General features: G+C 38.7%; 1 protein-coding gene across 4 annotated transcripts in view; it reads right to left on the minus strand.

Moving 5' to 3' along the window:
* The window catches only part of LOC307025486 (myocyte-specific enhancer factor 2C-like), a 32,384-nt gene extending 17,213 nt beyond the window's left edge, over positions 1–15,171 (minus strand). The window contains exons 1-3 of one of the 4 annotated variants that reach the window (XM_079660208.1): positions 14,888–15,171; positions 12,666–12,738; positions 4,955–5,119 (exon numbers count right to left, since the gene is read on the minus strand). In XM_079660208.1, the coding sequence (XP_079516334.1) occupies positions 4,955–5,008 (54 nt within the window). In that variant the 5' untranslated portion in view covers positions 5,009–5,119; positions 12,666–12,738; positions 14,888–15,171. The remainder of the gene's footprint in view (positions 1–4,954; positions 5,120–12,665; positions 12,739–14,887) is intronic. The other 3 variants (XM_079660206.1, XM_079660205.1, XM_079660207.1) reach the window with 3 other exon arrangements.
* Positions 15,172–22,522: the final 7,351 nt, after the last annotated feature.

Raw genomic sequence — 22,522 nt, forward strand, 5'->3', positions numbered from 1 at the left:
ATCCTGATATGTCTATGTGAAGCACTTGTTGAATGAAAAGCGCTATACAAATAAAGATTATTATTATTATTATTTAATTGCTGATAAAGATCTGAATTTAGGGATGTATTGAAGTATTGTTAAAGGTTAATCCTAATATTCGTAGAGAGGTGAAGTCCCGCCCATCTACTTCCGCCCCATGGACCTTATTTCGGAAAAAGTATGTGTTGAAGTCAATGGAGCGAGAAAGATTATCTCTCCATCCCGTTTGAATTGTGCCACGAATTACACATATAGGGTTAGGGTTAGGGTAATGTTGTGAATCGAGTGGCCCGTGGTGGTGGTGGGGTTATGGTATGGGCAGGCGTATGTTATGGACGACGAACACAGGCCACTCGATTCACAACATTACCCTAACCCTAACCCTAACCCTCACACCAGATACTGACTGGTTTTCCGTCCCCCCCAGACCCCCCCAATAAAGCAAAACTGCACGTTTCAGAGTGGCCTTTTATTGTGCCAAGCCTAAGGCACACCTGTGCAATAATCATGCTGTCTAATCAGCATCTTGATATGCCACACCTGTGAGGTGGGATGGATTATCTCGGCAAAGGAGAAGTGCTCACTATCACACATTTTTTCAGATTTATGAACAATATTTGAGAGAAATTGTTATTTTGTGTATTTAGAAAATGTTTTAGATCTTTGAGTTCATCTCATGAAAAATGGGAGCAAAAACAAAAGTGTTGCGTTTATATTTTTGTTCAGTGTAGAAAGACTACAAATCCCAGAGTCCCGGTCCCGCATGCTGGCTCTAATGAACCGACTAACTCCCCTTGTGTGTGTACAGCTCTCAACGTGCCCAGACTTGGAGTGATTTTCACCTCTTTTAATACTTTCCGCCTCATTCTGAAAGAAAGAAGTGAAATGTGCCAACGTGACGGCCATCTTGGTGTGTGGTGCGAGACGGGAGATGTAGTTCATTGAGCGGTTTCACAAAGTGTTACGAGACATTTTTATTTTTTTGACTTTCAAAATTATCTTTTAAATTGACAAACATCATATGTGTAATTCGTGGCACAATTCAAACGGGATCGAAAGATAATCTTTCTCTCTCCATTGACTTCAATACATAACTTTTTTAAAATAAGGTGCCATGGAGGAAAGGGAGGGGCTTCACCTCTCCATCTGTATTCTGTGTGATATCGTGATAAGTCTATGTGAAGCACTTTGGACTGCACCCATGAAAGGTGCTATACAAATAAAGATTATCATGATTATTGAATTGCTGATAAAGATCTGAATTTAGGATGTATTGAAGTATTGTTAAATGTTAGCTGAATGCTGTTGAATTAACAACGTTTGGTTTTCTGCCCCTAGATTCAGACAAAAATGTAATTCAACGAGTAAAACAAAATACAGTTTGCATCCATCGTACATCAGACCAAACTAACGCTTCGTGAACGTCATGTGGGGAAAACACGGAGGAGAATAAATCACTTCTTTAAAGATCTCCTATCGTGCTATTATTAGGCATATATTCTGGGTCTCAGATTCATGAGACCCAGAGGATAGATTTCACCATTCTCCTGATTCATCGTGGAGATCAATGAAGCTGAATATATCAACAGTTATTGGACGTATTGTCATAGAATTTGTTTCAGGTATGCATGTTCCCCAGAGGTTACAGCCTCAACGTCTAAATGCGTGTTTGCTGATGCTTTTGTGTCCCACTCGTCTGAAAGAAGACGTGTTTTGGAAACTAAATACCCAGAAATGTGACCAAAGCATGAAGAATACCGTCAACCAGAGCGAAGGAAGGACTGCTAACGGGGGTCAGGAAGCATGTGTGCCGCATTTCCTGTAATAACAGGAAAAGAGGAACCGCTCCCCCAGACAACACTTCTGTGAGTGTGTGTGTGTGTGTGTGTGTGTGTGTGTGTGTGTGTGTGTGTGTGTGTGTGTGTGTGTGTGTGTGTGTGTGTGTGTGTGTGTGTGTTTGTGTTACAGAAGCCCCATTGACAATAAGCCCCCATAACTCAGTTGTCATATCTCAGGCCTCTTGTGCGGATCACATGACTTGTTATCGGCTGATTGAGGAACTACAGTGTGTGTGTGTGTGTGTGTGTGTGTGTGTGTGTGTGTGTGTGTGTGTGTGTGTGTGTGTCTACTTTAAAGAGTCCCATGTAGTGTCTCTACTTTAAAGAGTCCTCTCCTGCTGATGTTCAGGTGTATATCAGTATGTAGTGTCTCTACTTTAAAGAGTCCTCTCCTGCTGATGTTCAGGTGTATATCAGTATGTAGTGTCTCTACTTTAAAGAGTCCTCTCCTGCTGATGTTCAGGTGTATATCAGTATGTAGTGTCTCTACTTTAAAGAGTCCTCTCCTGCTGATGTTCAGGTGTATATCAGTATGTAGTGTCTCTACTTTAAAGAGTCCTCTCCTGCTGATGTTCAGGTGTATATCAGTATGTAGTGTCTCTACTTTAAAGAGTCCTCTCCTGCTGATGTTCAGGTGTATATCAGTATGTAGTGTCTCTACTTTAAAGAGTCCTCTCCTGCTGATGTTCAGGTGTATATCAGTATGTAGTGTCTCTACTTTAAAGAGTCCTCTCCAGCTGATGTTCAGGTGTATATCAGTATGTAGTGTCTCTACTTTAAAGAGTCCTCTCCTGCTGATGTTTAGGTGTATATCAGTATGTAGTGTCTCTACTTTAAAGAGTCCCCTCCAGCTGATGTTCAGGTGTATATCAGTATGTATTGTCTCTACTTTAAAGAGTCCTCTCCTGCTGATGTTCAGGTGTATATCAGTATGTAGTGTCTCTACTTTAAAGAGTCCTCTCCAGCTGATGTTCAGGTGTATATCAGTATGTAGTGTCTCTACTTTAAAGAGTCCTCTCCTGCTGATGTTCAGGTGTATATCAGTATGTAGTGTCTCTACTTTAAAGAGTCCTCTCCTGCTGATGTTCAGGTGTATATCAGTATGTAGTGTCTCTACTTTAAAGAGTCCTCTCCTGCTGATGTTCAGGTGTATATCAGTATGTAGTGTCTCTACTTTAAAGAGTCCTCTCCTGCTGATGTTCAGGTGTATATCAGTATGTAGTGTCTCTACTTTAAAGAGTCCTCTCCTGCTGATGTTCAGGTGTATATCAGTATGTAGTGTCTCTACTTTAAAGAGTCCTCTCCTGCTGATGTTCAGGTGTATATCAGTATGTAGTGTCTCTACTTTAAAGAGTCCTCTCCTGCTGATGTTCAGGTGTATATCAGTATGTAGTGTCTCTACTTTAAAGAGTCCTCTCCTGCTGATGTTCAGGTGTATATCAGTATGTAGTGTCTCTACTTTAAAGAGTCCTCTCCAGCTGATGTTCAGGTGTATATCAGTATGTAGTGTCTCTACTTTAAAGAGTCCTCTCCTGCTGATGTTTAGGTGTATATCAGTATGTAGTGTCTCTACTTTAAAGAGTCCTCTCCAGCTGATGTTCAGGTGTATATCAGTATGTAGTGTCTCTACTTTAAAGAGTCCTCTCCTGCTGATGTTCAGGTGTATATCAGTATGTGGTGTCTCTACTTTAAAGAGTCCTCTCCTGCTGATGTTCAGGTGTATATCAGTATGTAGTGTCTCTACTTTAAAGAGTCCTCTCCTGCTGATGTTCAGGTGTATATCAGTATGTAGTGTCTCTACTTTAAAGAGTCCTCTCTTGCTGATGTTCAGGTGTATATCAGTATGTAGTGTCTCTACTTTAAAGAGTCCTCTCCTGCTGATGTTCAGGTGTATATCAGTATGTAGTGTCTCTACTTTAAAGAGTCCTCTCCTGCTGATGTTCAGGTGTATATCAGTATGTAGTGTCTCTACTTTAAAGAGTCCTTTCCTGCTGATGTTCAGGTGTATATCAGTATGTAGTGTCTCTACTTTAAAGAGTCCCCTCCTGCTGATGTTCAGGTGTATATCAGTATGTAGTGTCTCTACTTTAAAGAGTCCTCTCCTGCTGATGTTCAGGTGTATATCAGTATGTAGTGTCTCTACTTTAAAGAGTCCTCTCCTGCTGATGTTCAGGTGTATATCAGTATGTAGTGTCTCTACTTTAAAGAGTCCTCTCCTGCTGATGTTCAGGTGTATATCAGTATGTAGTGTCTCTACTTTAAAGAGTCCTCTCCTGCTGATGTTCAGGTGTATATCAGTATGTAGTGTCTCTACTTTAAAGAGTCCTCTCCTGCTGATGTTCAGGTGTATATCAGTATGTAGTGTCTCTACTTTAAAGAGTCCTCTCCTGCTGATGTTCAGGTGTATATCAGTATGTAGTGTCTCTACTTTAAAGAGTCCTCTCCTGCTGATGTTCAGGTGTATATCAGTATGTAGTTTCTCTACTTTAAAGAGTCCTCTCCTGCTGATGTTCAGGTGTATATCAGTATGTAGTGTCTCTACTTTAAAGAGTCCCCTCCTGCTGATGTTCAGGTGTATATCAGTATGTAGTGTCTCTACTTTAAAGAGTCCCCTCCTGCTGATGTTCAGGTGTATATCAGTATGTAGTGTCTCTACTTTAAAGAGTCCTCTCCTGCTGATGTTCAGGTGTATATCAGTATGTAGTGTCTCTACTTTAAAGAGTCCTCTCCTGCTGATGTTCAGGTGTATATCAGTATGTAGTGTCTCTACTTTAAAGAGTCCTCTCCTGCTGATGTTCAGGTGTATATCAGTATGTAGTGTCTCTACTTTAAAGAGTCCTCTCCTGCTGATGTTCAGGTGTATATCAGTATGTAGTGTCTCTACTTTAAAGAGTCCTCTCCTGCTGATGTTCAGGTGTATATCAGTATGTAGTTTCTCTACTTTAAAGAGTCCTCTCCTGCTGATGTTCAGGTGTATATCAGTATGTAGTGTCTCTACTTTAAAGAGTCCCCTCCTGCTGATGTTCAGGTGTATATCAGTATGTAGTGTCTCTACTTTAAAGAGTTCTCTCCTGCTGATTTTTCGGCTCACTCACATGTCTGTTCCGTTCGTCCATAATCCGAGCTATCTGAATCTTTTTCCTCCCCATCTTCGCTATTTGGTTCTTCTTCTTCTTGTTTTCTCAAAACGTCTTCTTCTCTGGATCCTTTGATTGACTTCCAAATCCTCACAGGTTTTCACTTTTCAAATCTGCTGACTTCTGCAAGAAAACACAAAGCGTACCAATTAGAATACACACACACACACACACACACACACACACACACACACACACACACACACACACACACACACACACACACACACACACACACACACACACACACACACACACACACACACACACACACACACACACACACACACACACACACACACACACACACACACACACACACACACTTTTTGATTCTGTGACGAACGAGACAAAGAGTGAAACAGAAACATGTACGAACTCTTCTTGTAATTAGCAGAAGGTGGATTGTGTGTGTGTGTGTGTGTGTGTGTGTGTGTGTGTGTGTGTGTGTGTGTGTGTGTGTTTTTATCGTGTCCTGCTGTGATACAGAATGTAATCGTTGTGCATGTGTTCGCACGCCCATCCATTCACCGCCACTAGCCCCCCCCCGAACCCCCAAAGACACGCCCAAGAATCAGGCTTCCTCGGGGGGGAACGACGCGGCACAACTGGAACTACCGGAGTCAATATGCAAATAATAAGCCTGATGAGTTTGGCTGCGTCACAAAAACATCTTTGTAAGAAACCGCAGGAGAAGAAGGGATTTAGTTTTTACCGCTCGCCACAAAACTTCCTCTAAGGGTGGAGCTGAGGTGTGAGGACGAGCCGATACGGAGACATCATTACAAATACATTGATTTAACACAATTCATACAGAAATGTGTTCCAAATACTTCATAAATTCATATAAATAACAACCATATGAAGGGGATGATTAGTATTCTAATAAAAATAAATTAAAAAAAGATACAAAAATGACAGATTTAGAGTTCGATTGAAATGTGGTGGGAAACCGTCGGCTGTTGGATCGACCAATCAGATTCCTGACCTCACATGTCTGCACCCGTCTGTGACCTGCAGTTACCCATAAGCCCTTGCACCGTGCACGTTCACTAAGACTCCAGGTGAACAGACACTGTGAAAGTATTCCTCAAACTGTAAGAAACTGATTTATACTGAATACCTAAACTAAAAAATAAGCTACGACAAATCACATGTTCCTGATCGGAGTGTGTGAGGAACTGACCATTTAACACACACACACACACACACACACACACACACACACACACACACACACACACACACACACACACACACACACACACACACACACACACACACACACACACACACACACACACACACACACACACACACACACACACACACACACACACACACACACACACACACACACACACACACACACACACACACACACACACACACACACACACACACAGGCTCAGACACACACACACACACAGGCTAAGACACACACACACACACACACACACACACACACACACACACACACACACTTCTACTTAAACAGAAGCCCCCACATCTGACCTTTGACCCCTCGCTCAGACCCCTCACATTAACCCTGAACCCCACAGGCCAGTTTAAATCACAACAATTATAAATTCTTCACTCTTCTACGCAACGGGAAAGCCATGAATGACTCTGCTGAGACCAACAGAGACCTGACAGCACTTCAGGGAAACTTTGACTAAAATGCACGTAATTTACCCAGAGAAGAGATGATAGGACAGAAGAAGCTGGACGTAAAAATGTACAATATTTCAAAATGCAAAGCAAGTGAAGCCCCCATTTCCATCCCAAATATTTGAAACACTGAAGGTCATTTGGACAATGTTGTATATATACCATGTTTGTAATGAAAACAAACTTTTTGTAGGTTCTAAAATGTTCCGGTGAAGTTTTTTTGGACCCTGATCACAATTCGTATATACAGTGACCTTCATATCATCCAATCATGACGATGAATATATTCTCTATTAGGAGTCGACAAGCAGTGTGTGTCACAGGAAACGAAACACAGAAGACAATGTGTGTTTCACTGACAGATTAAAAAGGTGGACTACCAGTGTGTGTGTGTGTGTGTGTGTGTGTGTGTGTGTGTGTGTGTGTGTGTGTGTGTGTGTGTGTGTGTGTGTGTGTGTGCCATGTGACCCGTGTCTTAGCTTAAGAGCTTGGGTCGTGAAGTTAACTGGATGTCCACACACACACTGACAGATACACACACACACACACACACACACACACACACACACACACACACACACACACACACACACACACACACACACACACACACACACACACACACACACACACACACACACACACACACACACACACACACACACACACACACACACACACACACACGGCAGGTGTTCTTGGCAGCGCTGGTGAGGCACACGGGAGGAAACAGAGAAGGGAATTGGGAGCGTGGAGATGAAAGAGGATGATGAAGGTGTGACCTCTGACGCAGAGGTGTTTCCCTTTAGGTTCATTTTTTTAGTTATTTGAAATGTTGCTCTTATGTTTCATTTTCCTTAGATAGTAATTAACATCATCGCTTTAAAAAAAGAAGAAGCTAATTATTCTTTCTTTCCAGCTCTTCAAAAGTGCGAATATTAAAATGTTCTTTTTATTGCGTTTGTCCATTTTAGAATGAAATTTAAAATATATTAAAAGAAATTGAATACAAATATCAATGGAAAATAAGAAATTCAAGTAAAATGTGCAATAAAAAAACTAGTGTAATAGATTCAATTAAGATATTTCTATAAATATACAAAGTGAAAGTAAGACTGTGCAGTAAAAAGATCAAATCAATAAACATAAGAAGTTTTAGTAAAATGTCCAATCAAATGGAAAAACAAGTCAAACTAATCCAGAGAAAGACAATAATCTTAAACTGTAGCCTCAATAAACCTCATGTATGTAATTTCCACCTCTTCTCATGTTGTTCTCTAAGAACAGGCTGGATCTGAGCTGACAGCGTCGGACTGGAAGCCATAATTGATGTGTTTTGCCAAAACAAACCAAAACCTTTGATTAATAATCATGACGGTCTGCAGCGAGCAGCAACATGCCAGAGACAGCGTCACATGAATATCTGGAGTCTGAGTCACGCTGCAGGAGAACAGCACCAGGATCAACACCGTTTAAATTTAGAGCTCTCAGACCAGCACACTCAGCATGTTGTCGTGAAAAAAAGGGAATTTTAGGACGCAAGATGACGAGGAAAGATTAAATAAAAGAATAAAACATCAGTGCGTGTTCTGTGTCTGTAGGTGTGATTTAATGCAGCGCTTGATCTTTTTCCAGGATGACAGCAAACCTCCACCCACCGCACAAACCTCCCCTCTATTTATAGCCTGCGTGTAAAAGCAGAAGGACTCCAAAAATAAAAAAGAATGAACTTTTTACCCCAAACAACAATACGACTGGTTTCTAGAAATCAGCCTCTCCTGCAGTCCTCAGCTGCTCCCTCTCAAAACAATTATTTTTCCAACAACTTCAGAGAGAGCGACAACTGCTGAACATTTATAGTGTAATAGGCGACATGTGGCAGTGCCCTTGTGTTACTTGGCAGGACAATGCATATCTCTGTGGGGAGTTGAAACTACAGTATAGAGACGAGGCTAACTTTATATCTGAGTCATGTTAGCTTGTTGTTAGCCTCTCAGGCTCTCCGTCATACAGAAAGGAGGTGGACGGCCTCATCTGATTTACAGGAAGCCCAATGGTTGGTCTTTTTTAAAACCTAAATGGAAGTTTAAACCAGTTAAAAAAGAATAAAGAGGCAGAACAGCTTTGTTCCTACTGAATGTAGCTAGCTAAGTTATGCTAGTATTGCTAGTTATGAAGCTACAAAAAGTAATATCAAGAAATGTTTGATAAGTATATATGCTAACTTATGTATGCTTGTTGTTTTTGATATCATTCCTAAAATACAGCAAAAACTACAATACAGCTTTATTGGCAAATTATGAAGCTACCAACAGCAGATGGCTAAGTTAGCCTAGCGCTAAGACTAGAAATGGGGAAACAGCAGGCTAAAAAGTGTTTTCTATTATAAAAAGTATATATTTTTTGCTTGAGAATGTAACATAATGTACACTGATTATGTTTCATAACATTGTTACGATCCAATCCAACACAACCAGGGCTTACACTACATATAAGAACAACGCTATCATTAAACCCGAGTCATGTTAGCTTGTTGTTAGCATGGTAGTATGGAGCAGCATTTGGGAAAAGCAGTGAGCAAAAAGTGTTTTTCTATTAAACATACTAACAAGTATGTAGGAAAGCATCTAAAAAGGGTTATGTCATATCATTCCTAAAATAATAGCATTAAAACTACAATACAAGAACAATGCTAACCTTAAACCTGAGTAATGCTAGGTGGTTGCTAGCCTCAGTTTGTTAGCAAGTTATCATGTATGTAGCCATAAAGACGGATATTTGGGAAAAGCAGCGAGCGAGACATGTTTTTCTATTATCATAAGAAGTACTAGGGTTAAAACTGCAATACAAAAACAGCACTAACTTTATACCTGAGTCATGTTAGCATGTTGTTAGCCTCAGGTTGTTAGCATGATATTGTGTTTGTTGCCATAAAGTGCATATTTACTGGGTGTGCGTTTTATCCAGTATTAAAGAGTCAAGAAGAAATACTAAAAGGTAGTTCCCCACTTGGAAAATTCACATGAACACCACCTAAAGTCAGGACAACAAACTGAGAAAGTTGTTAAAGTCTTTAGTAAAGTACGAAAAATAAGCTAATTTAATAACATTAGCCTAACCCCTAAAAACCCCGAACTTGTTATTTCAAAAGCTGTCTGTAGAGGCTAGTGTTTGTGGTGGGACAAATCAGCCTTTTAAAGACTTTCTGACCATAAACACATAATTACCCCTCAGCAAAATAAGGGGCTTTTCTGAGCGCTTCCAAGATATAAAAAAGTACAGAAATTGCATTAGTCATGCTTGGACGACACCAAGCATAGAAGGCCCTACTATTTCAACAAAGTTCAAAGGGTTCATCGACTTTGACAAACAAATAGAGGCTAAATTAAAGTCCTTCTCAAAGTGTCGGATGGTGAAGAGGGTAACATGATCTAATAAATGTGGTTTGGGGAGGGATGCCCTCTATAAGCAGGGAATGAGTCACTCGGAGAAACAGACACCACATGCTCAGCATACGTGCATGATATCGCGTTTAGGATCTTTATGGGATACTACATTCTCTTAAGCAAAGACACTCAAGTAAAAAGAAAGCTCACACCTTCTCAGATGTATGAGTAACACTGCATATCAGGATGCCATGATCTCTGATTTCTAAGAACAACAAAGAGAGATACTCAGAAATCATCAGAACCTGCCTAAGAATTATCTTTCTTTAGTATAAAAGTAATCCTTTATATTCAATATATATCTACTCATATCAGGATATCACCATCTCTTATTTCCAAGAAGAAACGCAGTGAAATCCACTCAAGAAGGGTTATGTAAATACACTGGGAACCATTGAGAGATGACTCTAAAGACTGGAACAGAATATTAATGACAACGTATTTGTAAAGATTTGCCGACAGGTTCGTTTTTTATTATTAATAACACGTGCATACTTTTTTTATTATGTAAGTCTTTACTTTATTTGCACTATATTTCTGCTGCTGTAATAATGTGTACTTCCCCGTTGCGGGACAAATAAAGGAATTCTGATTCTGATATCGTCGGAAAAAAAGCCATTCATTCAGAACAATAAGAATCAACATGTTTTTAAGTTTTCTATAAAAGTAATAAACCAGTGAGATTTCTCTGTACATCCATTGGTTCCTCAGATGTTCCCATTTCAACGAGTCGGTAAGTCTTTCTTCCTGCTTGTGTGTGCTCGTGAGAAAGATATGTTGTATTGTATTTCTTATAGTGTTTAAACTAGACCTTAAAGTTGTTTCTATGAATCAGAAACTTATTTTTCGGAGTATTCTGACACCACATGAACGCACCAAAGTGAAACATCATTTATCAGGATATTTTCCATCAAATATCTCAATATCGTCATGGCAATTATGTCGATAAATATCATCAGTAATGTGGATATTCTGACTAGGCGGTTAAAGGTAAATGATAGAACAGATTAAACCGTCTAGTAAATCTAGAAAATTAGGTTTATAATTTTAATATCACCATAATACCGATATATTCCCCAGCTCTATATCTGCCCTCTAATTCAGATCCACTCCCAAATGTTATGAGTGCTTCCTCGTCCAACGCTACACACTTTCACCAAATTTCAGAAAAATTCGGCAAGTAGTTTAACGGTAATCCTGCCGGGGAAAAGAAGCTGTCGGCAAACGTGAACTTCTAAAATGACCAACATACTTAAAATCTACAATATATCTGCCATGTACTTTAAATTCACACAAACATTGGGCTGGTAAACAAACAAACAAATCAACAGACCAATAAAAAAAAAAAAACACAGGACCGCAAAATTGCTTAATCCGTAATTGCGTAAAAGTACCAACGATTCCGGTTAAACGTTGATATACATCTTCTGAGATAAAAAAACACTGGGAACCAATTTAAGAAGATTCATTTCAACTAAAGCCGTGAACAGCATAATACATAATAAAGTTATTGTAAAGAACTACCAACATTTAACTGATTACTGTACAATTACCATACATGTTTTACCCGCCTAAAATGACCCACACACGTAAAGTCAAACTCTTCTTCTACCGATTTACTTCATTTTAGGCAAATACACTAAGAACCATTGAGAGATGACACTATAGCCTGGAACAGAATTTTAATGGCAACGTTTTTGTAAATATGTCCCAATATTTAACAGGTTATTCATAAATAAAGGCTACACCTTTCCACCAAGTTTGAAAATATATATATATCCTACATTTTTTTTTACCATAATCCTGCTGCAAACCCGAAAAACATACCCTCACAAAAGTAGACATACAATCTATGACCGGCATCTTTACGCACAAGGGGGGCAATGCCTTAGTTTCCACGTGCCCCACATTGCTACATCCAGCCCTGATGGTAAAAATGCCAATGATTCCTTCAAGTTGAGGTAAAACGACTGGGAACAACTGGTGTAAAGAGAACAGATATAATCCCTGAACAGAAAAATAAAAAGTGCCTTAAAGAAACAGCTCAAACTTCCTTCAACTACAACACCACTTTTACCAGACTCTTGTTCAGTATCTTACCAAGAGCTGCTGTAGAAAAGTATATTCCTCACAAAAAGTTTACCGAGTGTTTCCACCAGCCCCCAGCCTGGTTAGATCTACCGGTCCGCGGCTCCGCACTTAGCCCGTAAACGGAGCTCCTTCCCCGGATAAGAAACCACAGAGTCACCGCTGATTAAACACTCAGAGCCGAGAGACTTCTGAATCTGCTGTGAGGAGCAAAGATCCGCAGACACTTGAGAGGAGGATTATCCCTTCTGTTTGTTTCCTGTTGTTTGTGGCGTGTCAGACCCGCACGCGCTGCATCACACACACTCCCAGACACACACGCGCACACTTACACACTCACACATACACGCGCACACTTATGACACACACACACACACACACACACACACACACACACACACACACACACACACACACACACACACACACACACACACACACACACACACTAAATTGAGGTTTACCTCCTCCTTCAGCTCCGTATGTCTTCCTCCGTGTCTCCGTCCAGCGGTGCTTCAGTTTACTGTCAGAAAGCACCTGAACACACACACACACACACACACACACACACACACACACACACACACACACACACACACACACACACACACACACACACACACACACACACACACACACACACACACACACACACACACACACACACACACACACACACACACACACACACAGGATATAAGAATAGTGAGAAATCGTCTCTCTTAAATGATAGGAAACACATTTTCTTTCCAAGTTTATTTTTTGCATTCATGTTTTCAACAGGTCTCCAAAGTGCTTGATATTGAGGTTCACACTGCCTCTCAGTGGAATATACTGAAAGTGCACCTTGATTCAACTCAACACATCCCTGTTTATTCAATATCATTTTGCACATAACCATTTTTTTTTTTTTTCTAACCGTAATTTGACAATGTTGATTAACTTTTTGGTTTTAAATATGTCATAAAATAGCCAAATAAAAATGTTTAATAATCCAGGGTGACATTTTCATTTCAAATATTCACATTCACACTGAATTGTACTTATTTTATATAAAAGTGACTTTAATAATTAACACTTTGTCTAAAATGTGCCAATCAATTACAGCCGATGCCTTCAGAAGTCTGTGTTGGCCCGAGCAACAGTCCATCAACAAACAAATGAACTCAATAATGGTATAATATTTAGAAAAATCACTTTAATATATACATTCATAATAGTTGAAGATGTAGACATTTTATCCTTAGGACATTTTGTCTAAACATTATGAAATTATGAATAATTGAATAACTATGAATTCGGTTTATCGTAGAAAAAAAAGAAAAAACATAAAATCCTCTGATTTTTTGGGGTATTTTTTTGCTTTAAATCTAACTTTATAATAATATTCATTTAAAATGTGAAAAAGTCGAAGTATTTCAGCTCCGATGCCTGTTTGCTGTGGTCAGAGACTTACAGCCTTTCCTTTGAAAGCAGCTGCTGGAAGGGACGCTGCTGACGCCAAACTAAAACAGTTGTGAGTCGTAAAACTAAAACATCAAGGAGAGAGACACGGAAACGCTGAACGGAGAACAGCAGAACTGGTGATAAATCTCTCTGAGTTTAGCATTAAAGGCCTCTCACATTCAAACATATTCATTATTGCATCTTAAATGCTCCTTTAATGACTTCAAATAGAAAGAACAATTGTACGGGATGTTCCACTTGTAGTTTACTGTACACATAGTTCAATAATCTTTGATATAACAAGACCTCCTTAATGCCAAAACTATTTTAAAAATGGATTAATTAACCAGTAATGATTATTCTCTGTCATCTAAAACCTACAAGTGAAATCACATCTTTTTTAATACAGCCTAAAATCACAAATAACAAACGGTTTAATATATTAATAATCTGTGACAGCAAACAATCTGAGACCCTCGCTTCAGATTAAAATCCACAATCCCTTATCTCCTCTGTTCACACGGTGAGGGCTTTATTGCTCAATTAAAGAGTAAAAAGCGTTTAACAGCAATGATGGTGAACTTGAAAATGAACTCTTTTCATTTTGAACCTTAAAACTGAAAGTCGAAGACATTTTCTAAAACTGCAGATGTATGTATATATATATTTATATGTCGGCCGATTAGTAACAAATAAATCGTAAACAAATTACAAACAGTACAACGTCTGTCCACCAGAGAGTGCTGAAGACTTGCAATTTAAACAGTAAAATGTACTTTCAAATAAAAAAATGACAGTTCATATTTAAGGTATTTATCCAAAAGTATTCTAAAAGGAAAGAAACACTTAACGGATATATCTTTCATTTTAATATACGTGTCAAAGAGTAGCTGGCGAACATAGCATTAGCAGCTAAAGAGACGGATATTTCCCGCGGGAGTTGGTGGAGACCAAAACAGAGCAAAAATACAGAATATTGGATTCAAACGATCAGAAAAAACAATCAACACGAGTCTAAGCAATGGTTGCTAATGGGTTAGGATCCAAATACTGTGTTCAGTTTGTCCCCGCTGACACCAAGAGGTCAAAAAATAAAAATAAAATTCCTCAGAAACTTAAATCTCCAACTTCAACTCTATTCTGTTTCTGTCTGGTAACCATCTTTTCTTCCCTTCAGCCATTTTTATCATATTTCCCGAAGACACCAACGCATCGTCCGTTCAACGAACGTTAAACTCACCCGTGCTTTTCGTTCTGTCTTCACCTGGAAGTTTTCCCCAGCAGCTCCAGCTGTGGGTTTGGATCAGTCAATCCTTTGTATCAAACAAAAAGGATTTAAAAAAAAGAAAGAAAGTTAAAAAGAGAAGAAAGAAAGAAAGAAGTGATATTAAGCCAGACCAGCTGGCTTAGAGAAGAGGGGGAACCCAGAAACTGGGCTGCGTTTGGATCTGATCTCAGTCAGCAATGAGCAAGAGGTTTACAATCTCCAGACCCTCGAACACCTCCCCTCCCACAAACACACACACACACACACACACACACACACACACACACACACACACACACACACACACACACACACACACACACACACACACACACACACACACACACACACACACACACACACACACACACACACACACACACACATACACACACACACACACACACACACACACACACCTCCGCTCACAATCGTACACTCATACCCGATGACCTCCTGTGTCCGAGCAGTGAAGGCCGCTCACCTGTCGTTGTCGCTCGCGGTATATTTAGCTCTGAGGTGTCAATGATGCTGCCTGTGTGTGTGTGTGTGTGTGTGTGTGTGTGTGTGTGTGTGTGTGTGTGTGTGTGTGTGTGTGTGTGTGTGTGTGTGTGTGTGTGTGTGTGTGTGTGTGTGTGTGTGTGTGTGTGTGTGTGTGTGTGTGTGTGTGGGACAGAAAAATGTGTTGCTGACACTCAGGGCCTCCATGGATTACTGCACCAAAGACCATTGGCTCTACACATTACATTCAGAGAGAGAGATCAGACCAGCATTTCGTTCAGAAATCAGGTCGTTCAGCGCAGAGAGCATCTGAAGCAATGATGGTTCTGGAGAGCAGAGATGGTAAAAGTACACACATCCTTTACTCAAGTAGAAGTACAGATACTCGTGTTTACAAATACTCTGGTGAAAGTAGAAGTACTGACTAAACTTCTTTACTCAAGTCAAAGTGAAGAGGCTTTGAAATGTACTTCAGTAAAAAGTACCCATAACTAGCAGCTGTTTTAAAGAGTACCTGACCTCCCTTTATATTAATAGAACAATAATGTCATTGTTAGCTAATGAATGTTTCCATGGTGACCAACGGCAACATGACAACGTTTCCATTGGTCCCTCTTCTTTAGAGAAGACCAGGAAATGATGGATACACGGATCGTGTTCAAATCAATAGACACGCAATGACTCTAAATAATAATGATCACGCCACCAAACACACATTCAGACTAAAGGAATCAGCCTGTTTGGAAAATGAGAGAAGTAGAAAGTACAGGTATTTGAGTTCAACATGTGAGAAGTAGAAAGTACAGGTATTTGAGTTCAACATGTAAGAAGTAGAAAGTACAGGTATTTGTGTTCAACATGTAAGAAGTAGAAAGTACAGGTATTTGTGTTCAACATGTAAGAAGTAGAAAGTACAGGTATTTGAGTTCAACATGTGAGAAGTAGAAAGTACAGGTATTTGAGTTCAACATGTAAGAAGTAGAAAGTACAGGTATTTGAGTTCAACATGTAAGAAGTAGAAAGTACAGGTATTTGTGTTCAACATGTAAGAAGTAGAAAGTACAGGTATTTGAGTTCAACATGTGAGAAGTAGAAAGTACAGGTATTTGAGTTCAACATGTAAGAAGTAGAAAGTACAGGTATTTGAGTTCAACATGTGAGAAGTAGAAAGTACAGGTATTTGTGTTCAACATGTAAGAAGTAGAAAGTACAGGTATTTGAGTTCAACATGTAAGAAGTAGAAAGTACAGGTATTTGAGTTCAACATGTAAGAAGTAGAAAGTACAGGTATTTGAGTTCAACATGTAAGAAGTAGAAAGTACAGGTATTTGTGTTCAACATGTAAGAAGTAGAAAGTACAGGTATTTGTGTTCAACATGTAAGAAGTAGAAAGTACAGGTATTTGTGTTCAACATGTAAGAAGTAGAAAGTACAGGTATTTGAGTTCAACATGTAAGAAGTAGAAAGTACAGGTATTTGTGTTCAACATGTAAGAAGTAGAAAGTACAGGTATTTGAGTTCAACATGTAAGAAGTAGAAAGTACAGGTATTTGAGTTCAACATGTAAGAAGTAGAAAGTACAGGTATTTGAGTTCAACATGTAAGAAGTAGAAAGTACAGGTATTTGTGTTCAACATGTAAGAAGTAGAAAGTACAGGTATTTGAGTTCAACATGTAAGAAGTAGAAAGTACAGGTATTTGTGTTCAACATGTAAGAAGTAGAAAGTACAGGTATTTGAGTTCAACATGTAAGAAGTAGAAAGTACAGGTATTTGTGTTCAACATGTAAGAAGTAGAAAGTACAGGTATTTGTGTTCAACATGTAAGAAGTAGAAAGTACAGGTATTTGTGTTCAACATGTAAGAAGTAGAAAGTACAGGTATTTGTGTTCAACATGTAAGAAGTAGAAAGTACAGGTATTTGTGTTCAACATGTAAGAAGTAGAAAGTACAGGTATTTGAGTTCAACATGTAAGAAGTAGAAAGTACAGGTATTTGGGTTCAACATGTAAGAAGTAGAAAGTACAGGTATTTGTGTTCAACATGTAAGAAGTAGAAAGTACAGGTATTTGTGTTCAACATGTAAGAAGTAGAAAGTACAGGTATTTGTGTTCAACATGTAAGAAGTAGAAAGTACAGGTATTTGAGTTCAACATGTAAGAAGTAGAAAGTACAGGTATTTGTGTTCAACATGTAAGAAGTAGAAAGTACAGGTATTTGAGTTCAACATGTAAGAAGTAGAAAGTACAGGTATTTGAGTTCAACATGTAAGAAGTAGAAAGTACAGGTATTTGTGTTCAACATGTAAGAAGTAGAAAGTACAGGTATTTGTGTTCAACATGTAAGAAGTAGAAAGTACAGGTATTTGTGTTCAACATGTAAGAAGTAGAAAGTACAGGTATTTGTGTTCAACATGTAAGAAGTAGAAAGTACAGGTATTTGAGTTCAACATGTAAGAAGTAGAAAGTACAGGTATTTGTGTTCAACATGTAAGAAGTAGAAAGTACAGGTATTTGAGTTCAACATGTAAGAAGTAGAAAGTACAGGTATTTGTGTTCAACATGTGAGAAGTAGAAAGTACAGGTATTTGAGTTCAACATGTAAGAAGTAGAAAGTACAGGTATTTGTGTTCAACATGTGAGAAGTAGAAAGTACAGGTATTTGAGTTCAACATGTAAGAAGTAGAAAGTACAAGTATTTGTGTTCAACATGTAAGAAGTAAAAGTAAAAAGTCATCAAAAAAAAACCAGAAGATGTACTTAAGTACAGTAACAAAGTATTTATACTCCACTACTTCCCACCTCTGTTCTGGACCAATTTTACTGGGAGGGCCATGCTTGGATGAGTTCATCCTCCACCTCCAACTCTTGCCTTCTGGTAGACGATGATTCAGGGTCCCTTAAAGCAGGCTACACCAGTACAAACACTCACTGCTGCCAAAATCCACTCAGCTTTTCAACAATCAAAAGTAATTTAAATGTTGGGGTTTGTGCAACAGGGCGTCAGTGTCAGTATGTTGTCTGTGTGTGTGCAAACTGTGTTCATGTATACACATTGGCATACAGCATAGGGAGGATGTGGCGCAGTGGACAGTGCGTTGGTGTTCATAGCAGCGGAGAACAGGTTCAAACCCCACTGCAGTCAGCATGTCGTTGTGTCCCTGGGCAAGACACCCCAAATTGCTCCTGTGGGGATTGCAGTTTGGGGTAATAAATACATTATTTATGAAGCCAAAACTTATTAAAGAGCCAGGTTAAAGTTATTTAACCAATGTAAAGTATTTGATACATGGCTGCAACACTATCCAAAAACTGCATTATCATGGGGGCCACAGGGGGGTCTTAACTCAGTGTTAGTTGGACACTCCCAGAAAGAGGATTACCCTCAGCTGTCCTCTCATGTCAGCAGAGGAGAGGGCTGCTTTACTTCCATGATCTATAAATCAATCGAATAATCGGCGAAGAAATGCAGCTGACTCCCTGAAAAAAACCCAAAACAACACACACCCCCCCTCGATGGTTTCTGGTAAAACAAGCAGGACGGACAAAAAAGAGCTGACACGCATCCCTCAGGGTCATGTATCAAAAAGGTGGTCAGTTTTCTATCCAAATGTGGTGGAAATGGAAGTTAGACATTTGCCGGCTAGCTTTAGCTCACCAACTAGCACTGTGGGTCTACGCCGCAAAAACAACCAATTATTTTTTATTCTAACAGCAGGCCCATATATTACAAACCATATTTACCGAACAGACAGTATATGTTTGCTTTGAAACCAAAAAAATGTGGCTTTTAAAGTTTGGGGGCCAGGGCTACTCACAATGCTAGTTGGTAAGCTACTGTAGATGGCGAGCTAACCGCTAACGCGCTAGCTAGCTAGTAATATGCTAACTTATGGTGAATTTGTCACTTTACATTATGAATATTAGGTCAGTTATATCTTTGAAGACATCATTAGCCCAGATTACACCAGTTGCTATTGGGATAAAACATATAGTGTGTTTATTGCGAGTTTTAGTCCATGTAATTTGAAGGCAAATGTAGCTAGAAATGCTAACTCAAGCCATATGTACCATAACGTACCCTTTGTCTCTACTTTTTCTTGTCTTTTCCCCCAAAAAATGCCACTACTCTTACTTTTTATTAGACTATTGATTTAAATGTGTAGGCCTATAGCCTACTATATATATTTTTTTTTTATCACATTTTCCTGAATTTCCCCACAGGGATTTAAAAGGTCCATCTTATCTTATCTTACCACAAGTGATGCCTTCAAATAGCATGAATTCATTAAATATTATACCCTATATTGGCAACTGGTCCAGACAATAACAAACCTAGTCTCATGATGTCTAAATCAAATATATAATTGACATAATATTCATAATGCAATGTGTGATTTTGTGTAGATTTTGAGCTAACCAGGCTCCTCCATGCTTACAAAGTGCAGGTCAGTGGGTTTCCGTGAGAAGTGACCTGCTGATGGAAAGGAAACAGTCGGAAACGACAACTCCACCTGAAAATAAATGTTGTGCATGACTTCCCGCTTTCAACACACAGAGAACGGAGGCGAGGGCAGGTTGTTAGCGTTTAGGTTTTGAAGGAATGTGTGAAATGTTCTGCTGCGTTAAATGTACGTGTTTTCCTTTCCCCTTACCGTGGGTTTGCATCCTCCTGAAAAATAAATATGCTGTTAATTGACTCCATCCGCCCTTCAGAGGTTTAGACTCCTGATCGCACCATTTACACTCGAAGGAAGAGGGGAGGAAAGAACGAGAGGTGGGGAAGACGGGAAAAGGCGTTACAAACAGTGGTTTATAGAGAAAATCGTTTTGTTCTGCTCCATTTAAAGTCTAAAACTAACTAACCATCATCTGTACACACATCACTACCTTCAACAGTTTAAATCATCCATTACAGTTTCATCCACTTTCGGTTTGACATGTTCCTAATTACGAGTGAAACATTTTGACGTGTTTTTGTAGGCAAACACAGAAGTTAGCATCCGCCTTGTTCCCTCGACAAAAAGCCAATCGGATTTTTCCATCATTTTGAATTATGGCAAAAAGTAATCTGAGTTTTAAACAAACCTATAATGTCCACATATTAACCGTGAGGTGTTTACTGATACATTTGATGTCCTAGAATATTATGTTTTTTTCAGAACTCTGACTTTCTCTCAGACTCTTTTCTAAGAATTTAATTACTTCTCAGACATTTAGATTTTTCTCAACATTTTATGTCACAGCAATGATGACTTTTTTTTTTTATCAAAGTATACTTCCTCAGAATTATGCGTTTATTTCAGAAATTGTTCCGTTTCTTAACTTTTTTCTCCAGATTTAAGGGTCATTCCAGAATTGGAGGACAATTTAGACACCAACATTTTTGAAAAATGAACCTTTTATTTTATAATTTTTTTGTATGTATTTAGGAAAAACAGATAATAAATCATCAAAAAAGTGATTTGCCCAGCTTGGCATCAAATGTATATTTTCCAATAAAGAATTACCCCTGTTACTCTAATTATAGTAACAGGGTTGAAAATCAATGCTAATTTGAGCTTTAACCTCAGGAATTATTGCTAGATGTTGCATGTAATGTTACTTTCAAGGCAAGGGCAAACTTGGATATCTAATGCAAGAAAGATCACTTTGAAATGAATATGCTTTATTCTGATAATATCAGTAACAGGGTTGAGTGGGTCAGAGTGCCACACTCTTTTACGACTGAAAAGATTGTAAAAATATGAAAAATAAAAGAGAGGACTTAGTTTTGGTCGACCCATGGCACTAGCACATGGCTTGCTGATGTCACTTCCTGTGTGTCATCTGATTTACAGTTTGTTCACTTCCTGTGCCAATCTAAAAAGGTTTGGGTAACAGGGTTGAACGCATGTTGAGGGACACACCTTCTGTGCAAAATTACTGTTATTTAAAATATGTTTATGATTTAACAAATAGATTTTACCATTACAAGAGACATATATCAATAGAATAATACCAAAAAAAGTAATTATAAGTAACTATTTTAAATGTTATATTTGACATGCAAGTTGGTCACCAAGAAGCGGGAGCAATAGTAAAATGCCATTTTAAAGTATGTTCGAGAGCTATTTGAAATTTAAATGATATTTTGAAAACACTTTTTCGACAACTTTATATACATTTTGTCTCAAGACAAGTATGTTTAACACAACAAGTGCATGTTTTAGCATTTTGGGCATGGATTATTAGATTTGTTATATGGAGGACATGAAAGGTCCTCCAATTCTGGAATGACCCTTAAATGTTTTCTCTCAGAATTTTGACTTTAATCTCAGAATTCTTTCCAGCGTTGAAGTCTCAGCAAAATGACGCGAACACGTACAGTATAAATGTGTGAGTGTGTGTGTGTGTGTGTGTGAGTGTGTGTGTGTGTGTGTGTGTGTGTGTGTGTGTGTGTGTGTGTGTGTGTGTGTGTGTGTGTGTGTGTGTGTTAGTCTGGGTCCAGCCATGCTTGCAGTGTGTGGGCAGAGAGTGTCGGAGGGGATGAGGTGTTGGAGGAACATAAACACAGAGACAGAAGCAATAAGCTCCTTCTGAAGAGAAACAGATGTGCAGAGAAAAATCCGGAAAGTATTATTATTCCTGGAAACAAAATGTATTTTCTTTCTGTGGCCCGTCATACTGTAACTACCCAACATCTCACAGGGAAATGTTCTACTTTTCACTGCACCAGATGTATTCACAGTTTTAGTTTCTATACATTTTAGAAATATGATGTATTGTGATAAATGAAACCCCCAACAGTGTATACAGCAGCTGGAATGATGAATCAATATAACCTTAACTTTTTATGGCACTCTTATTTTTTAACTTATGTGATTTTTTATGTATTTGAAAGGATACCGTTGACATGTTTCTACTTCTACTACTTTGAAGTTCATTTAACTCATTATATATACTTTTTACTTAAGTAACATTATGAATACAGACTTCTTCTATACTAATAAAGTTAAGACCCAGCTTGAATTTGAATAACATTTAATTAATTCTTGTTTTATTCAGACCGGTGTTTATTTACTTCTGTTCGTATAAAGTGTTGTTTTAATCGTTTTTCTATTTGTTTT

The sequence above is a fragment of the Notothenia rossii genome, assembly GCF_949606895.1.
Source record: "Notothenia rossii genome assembly, chromosome: 11".
NCBI classification, from domain to species: Eukaryota; Metazoa; Chordata; class Actinopteri; order Perciformes; family Nototheniidae; genus Notothenia; species Notothenia rossii.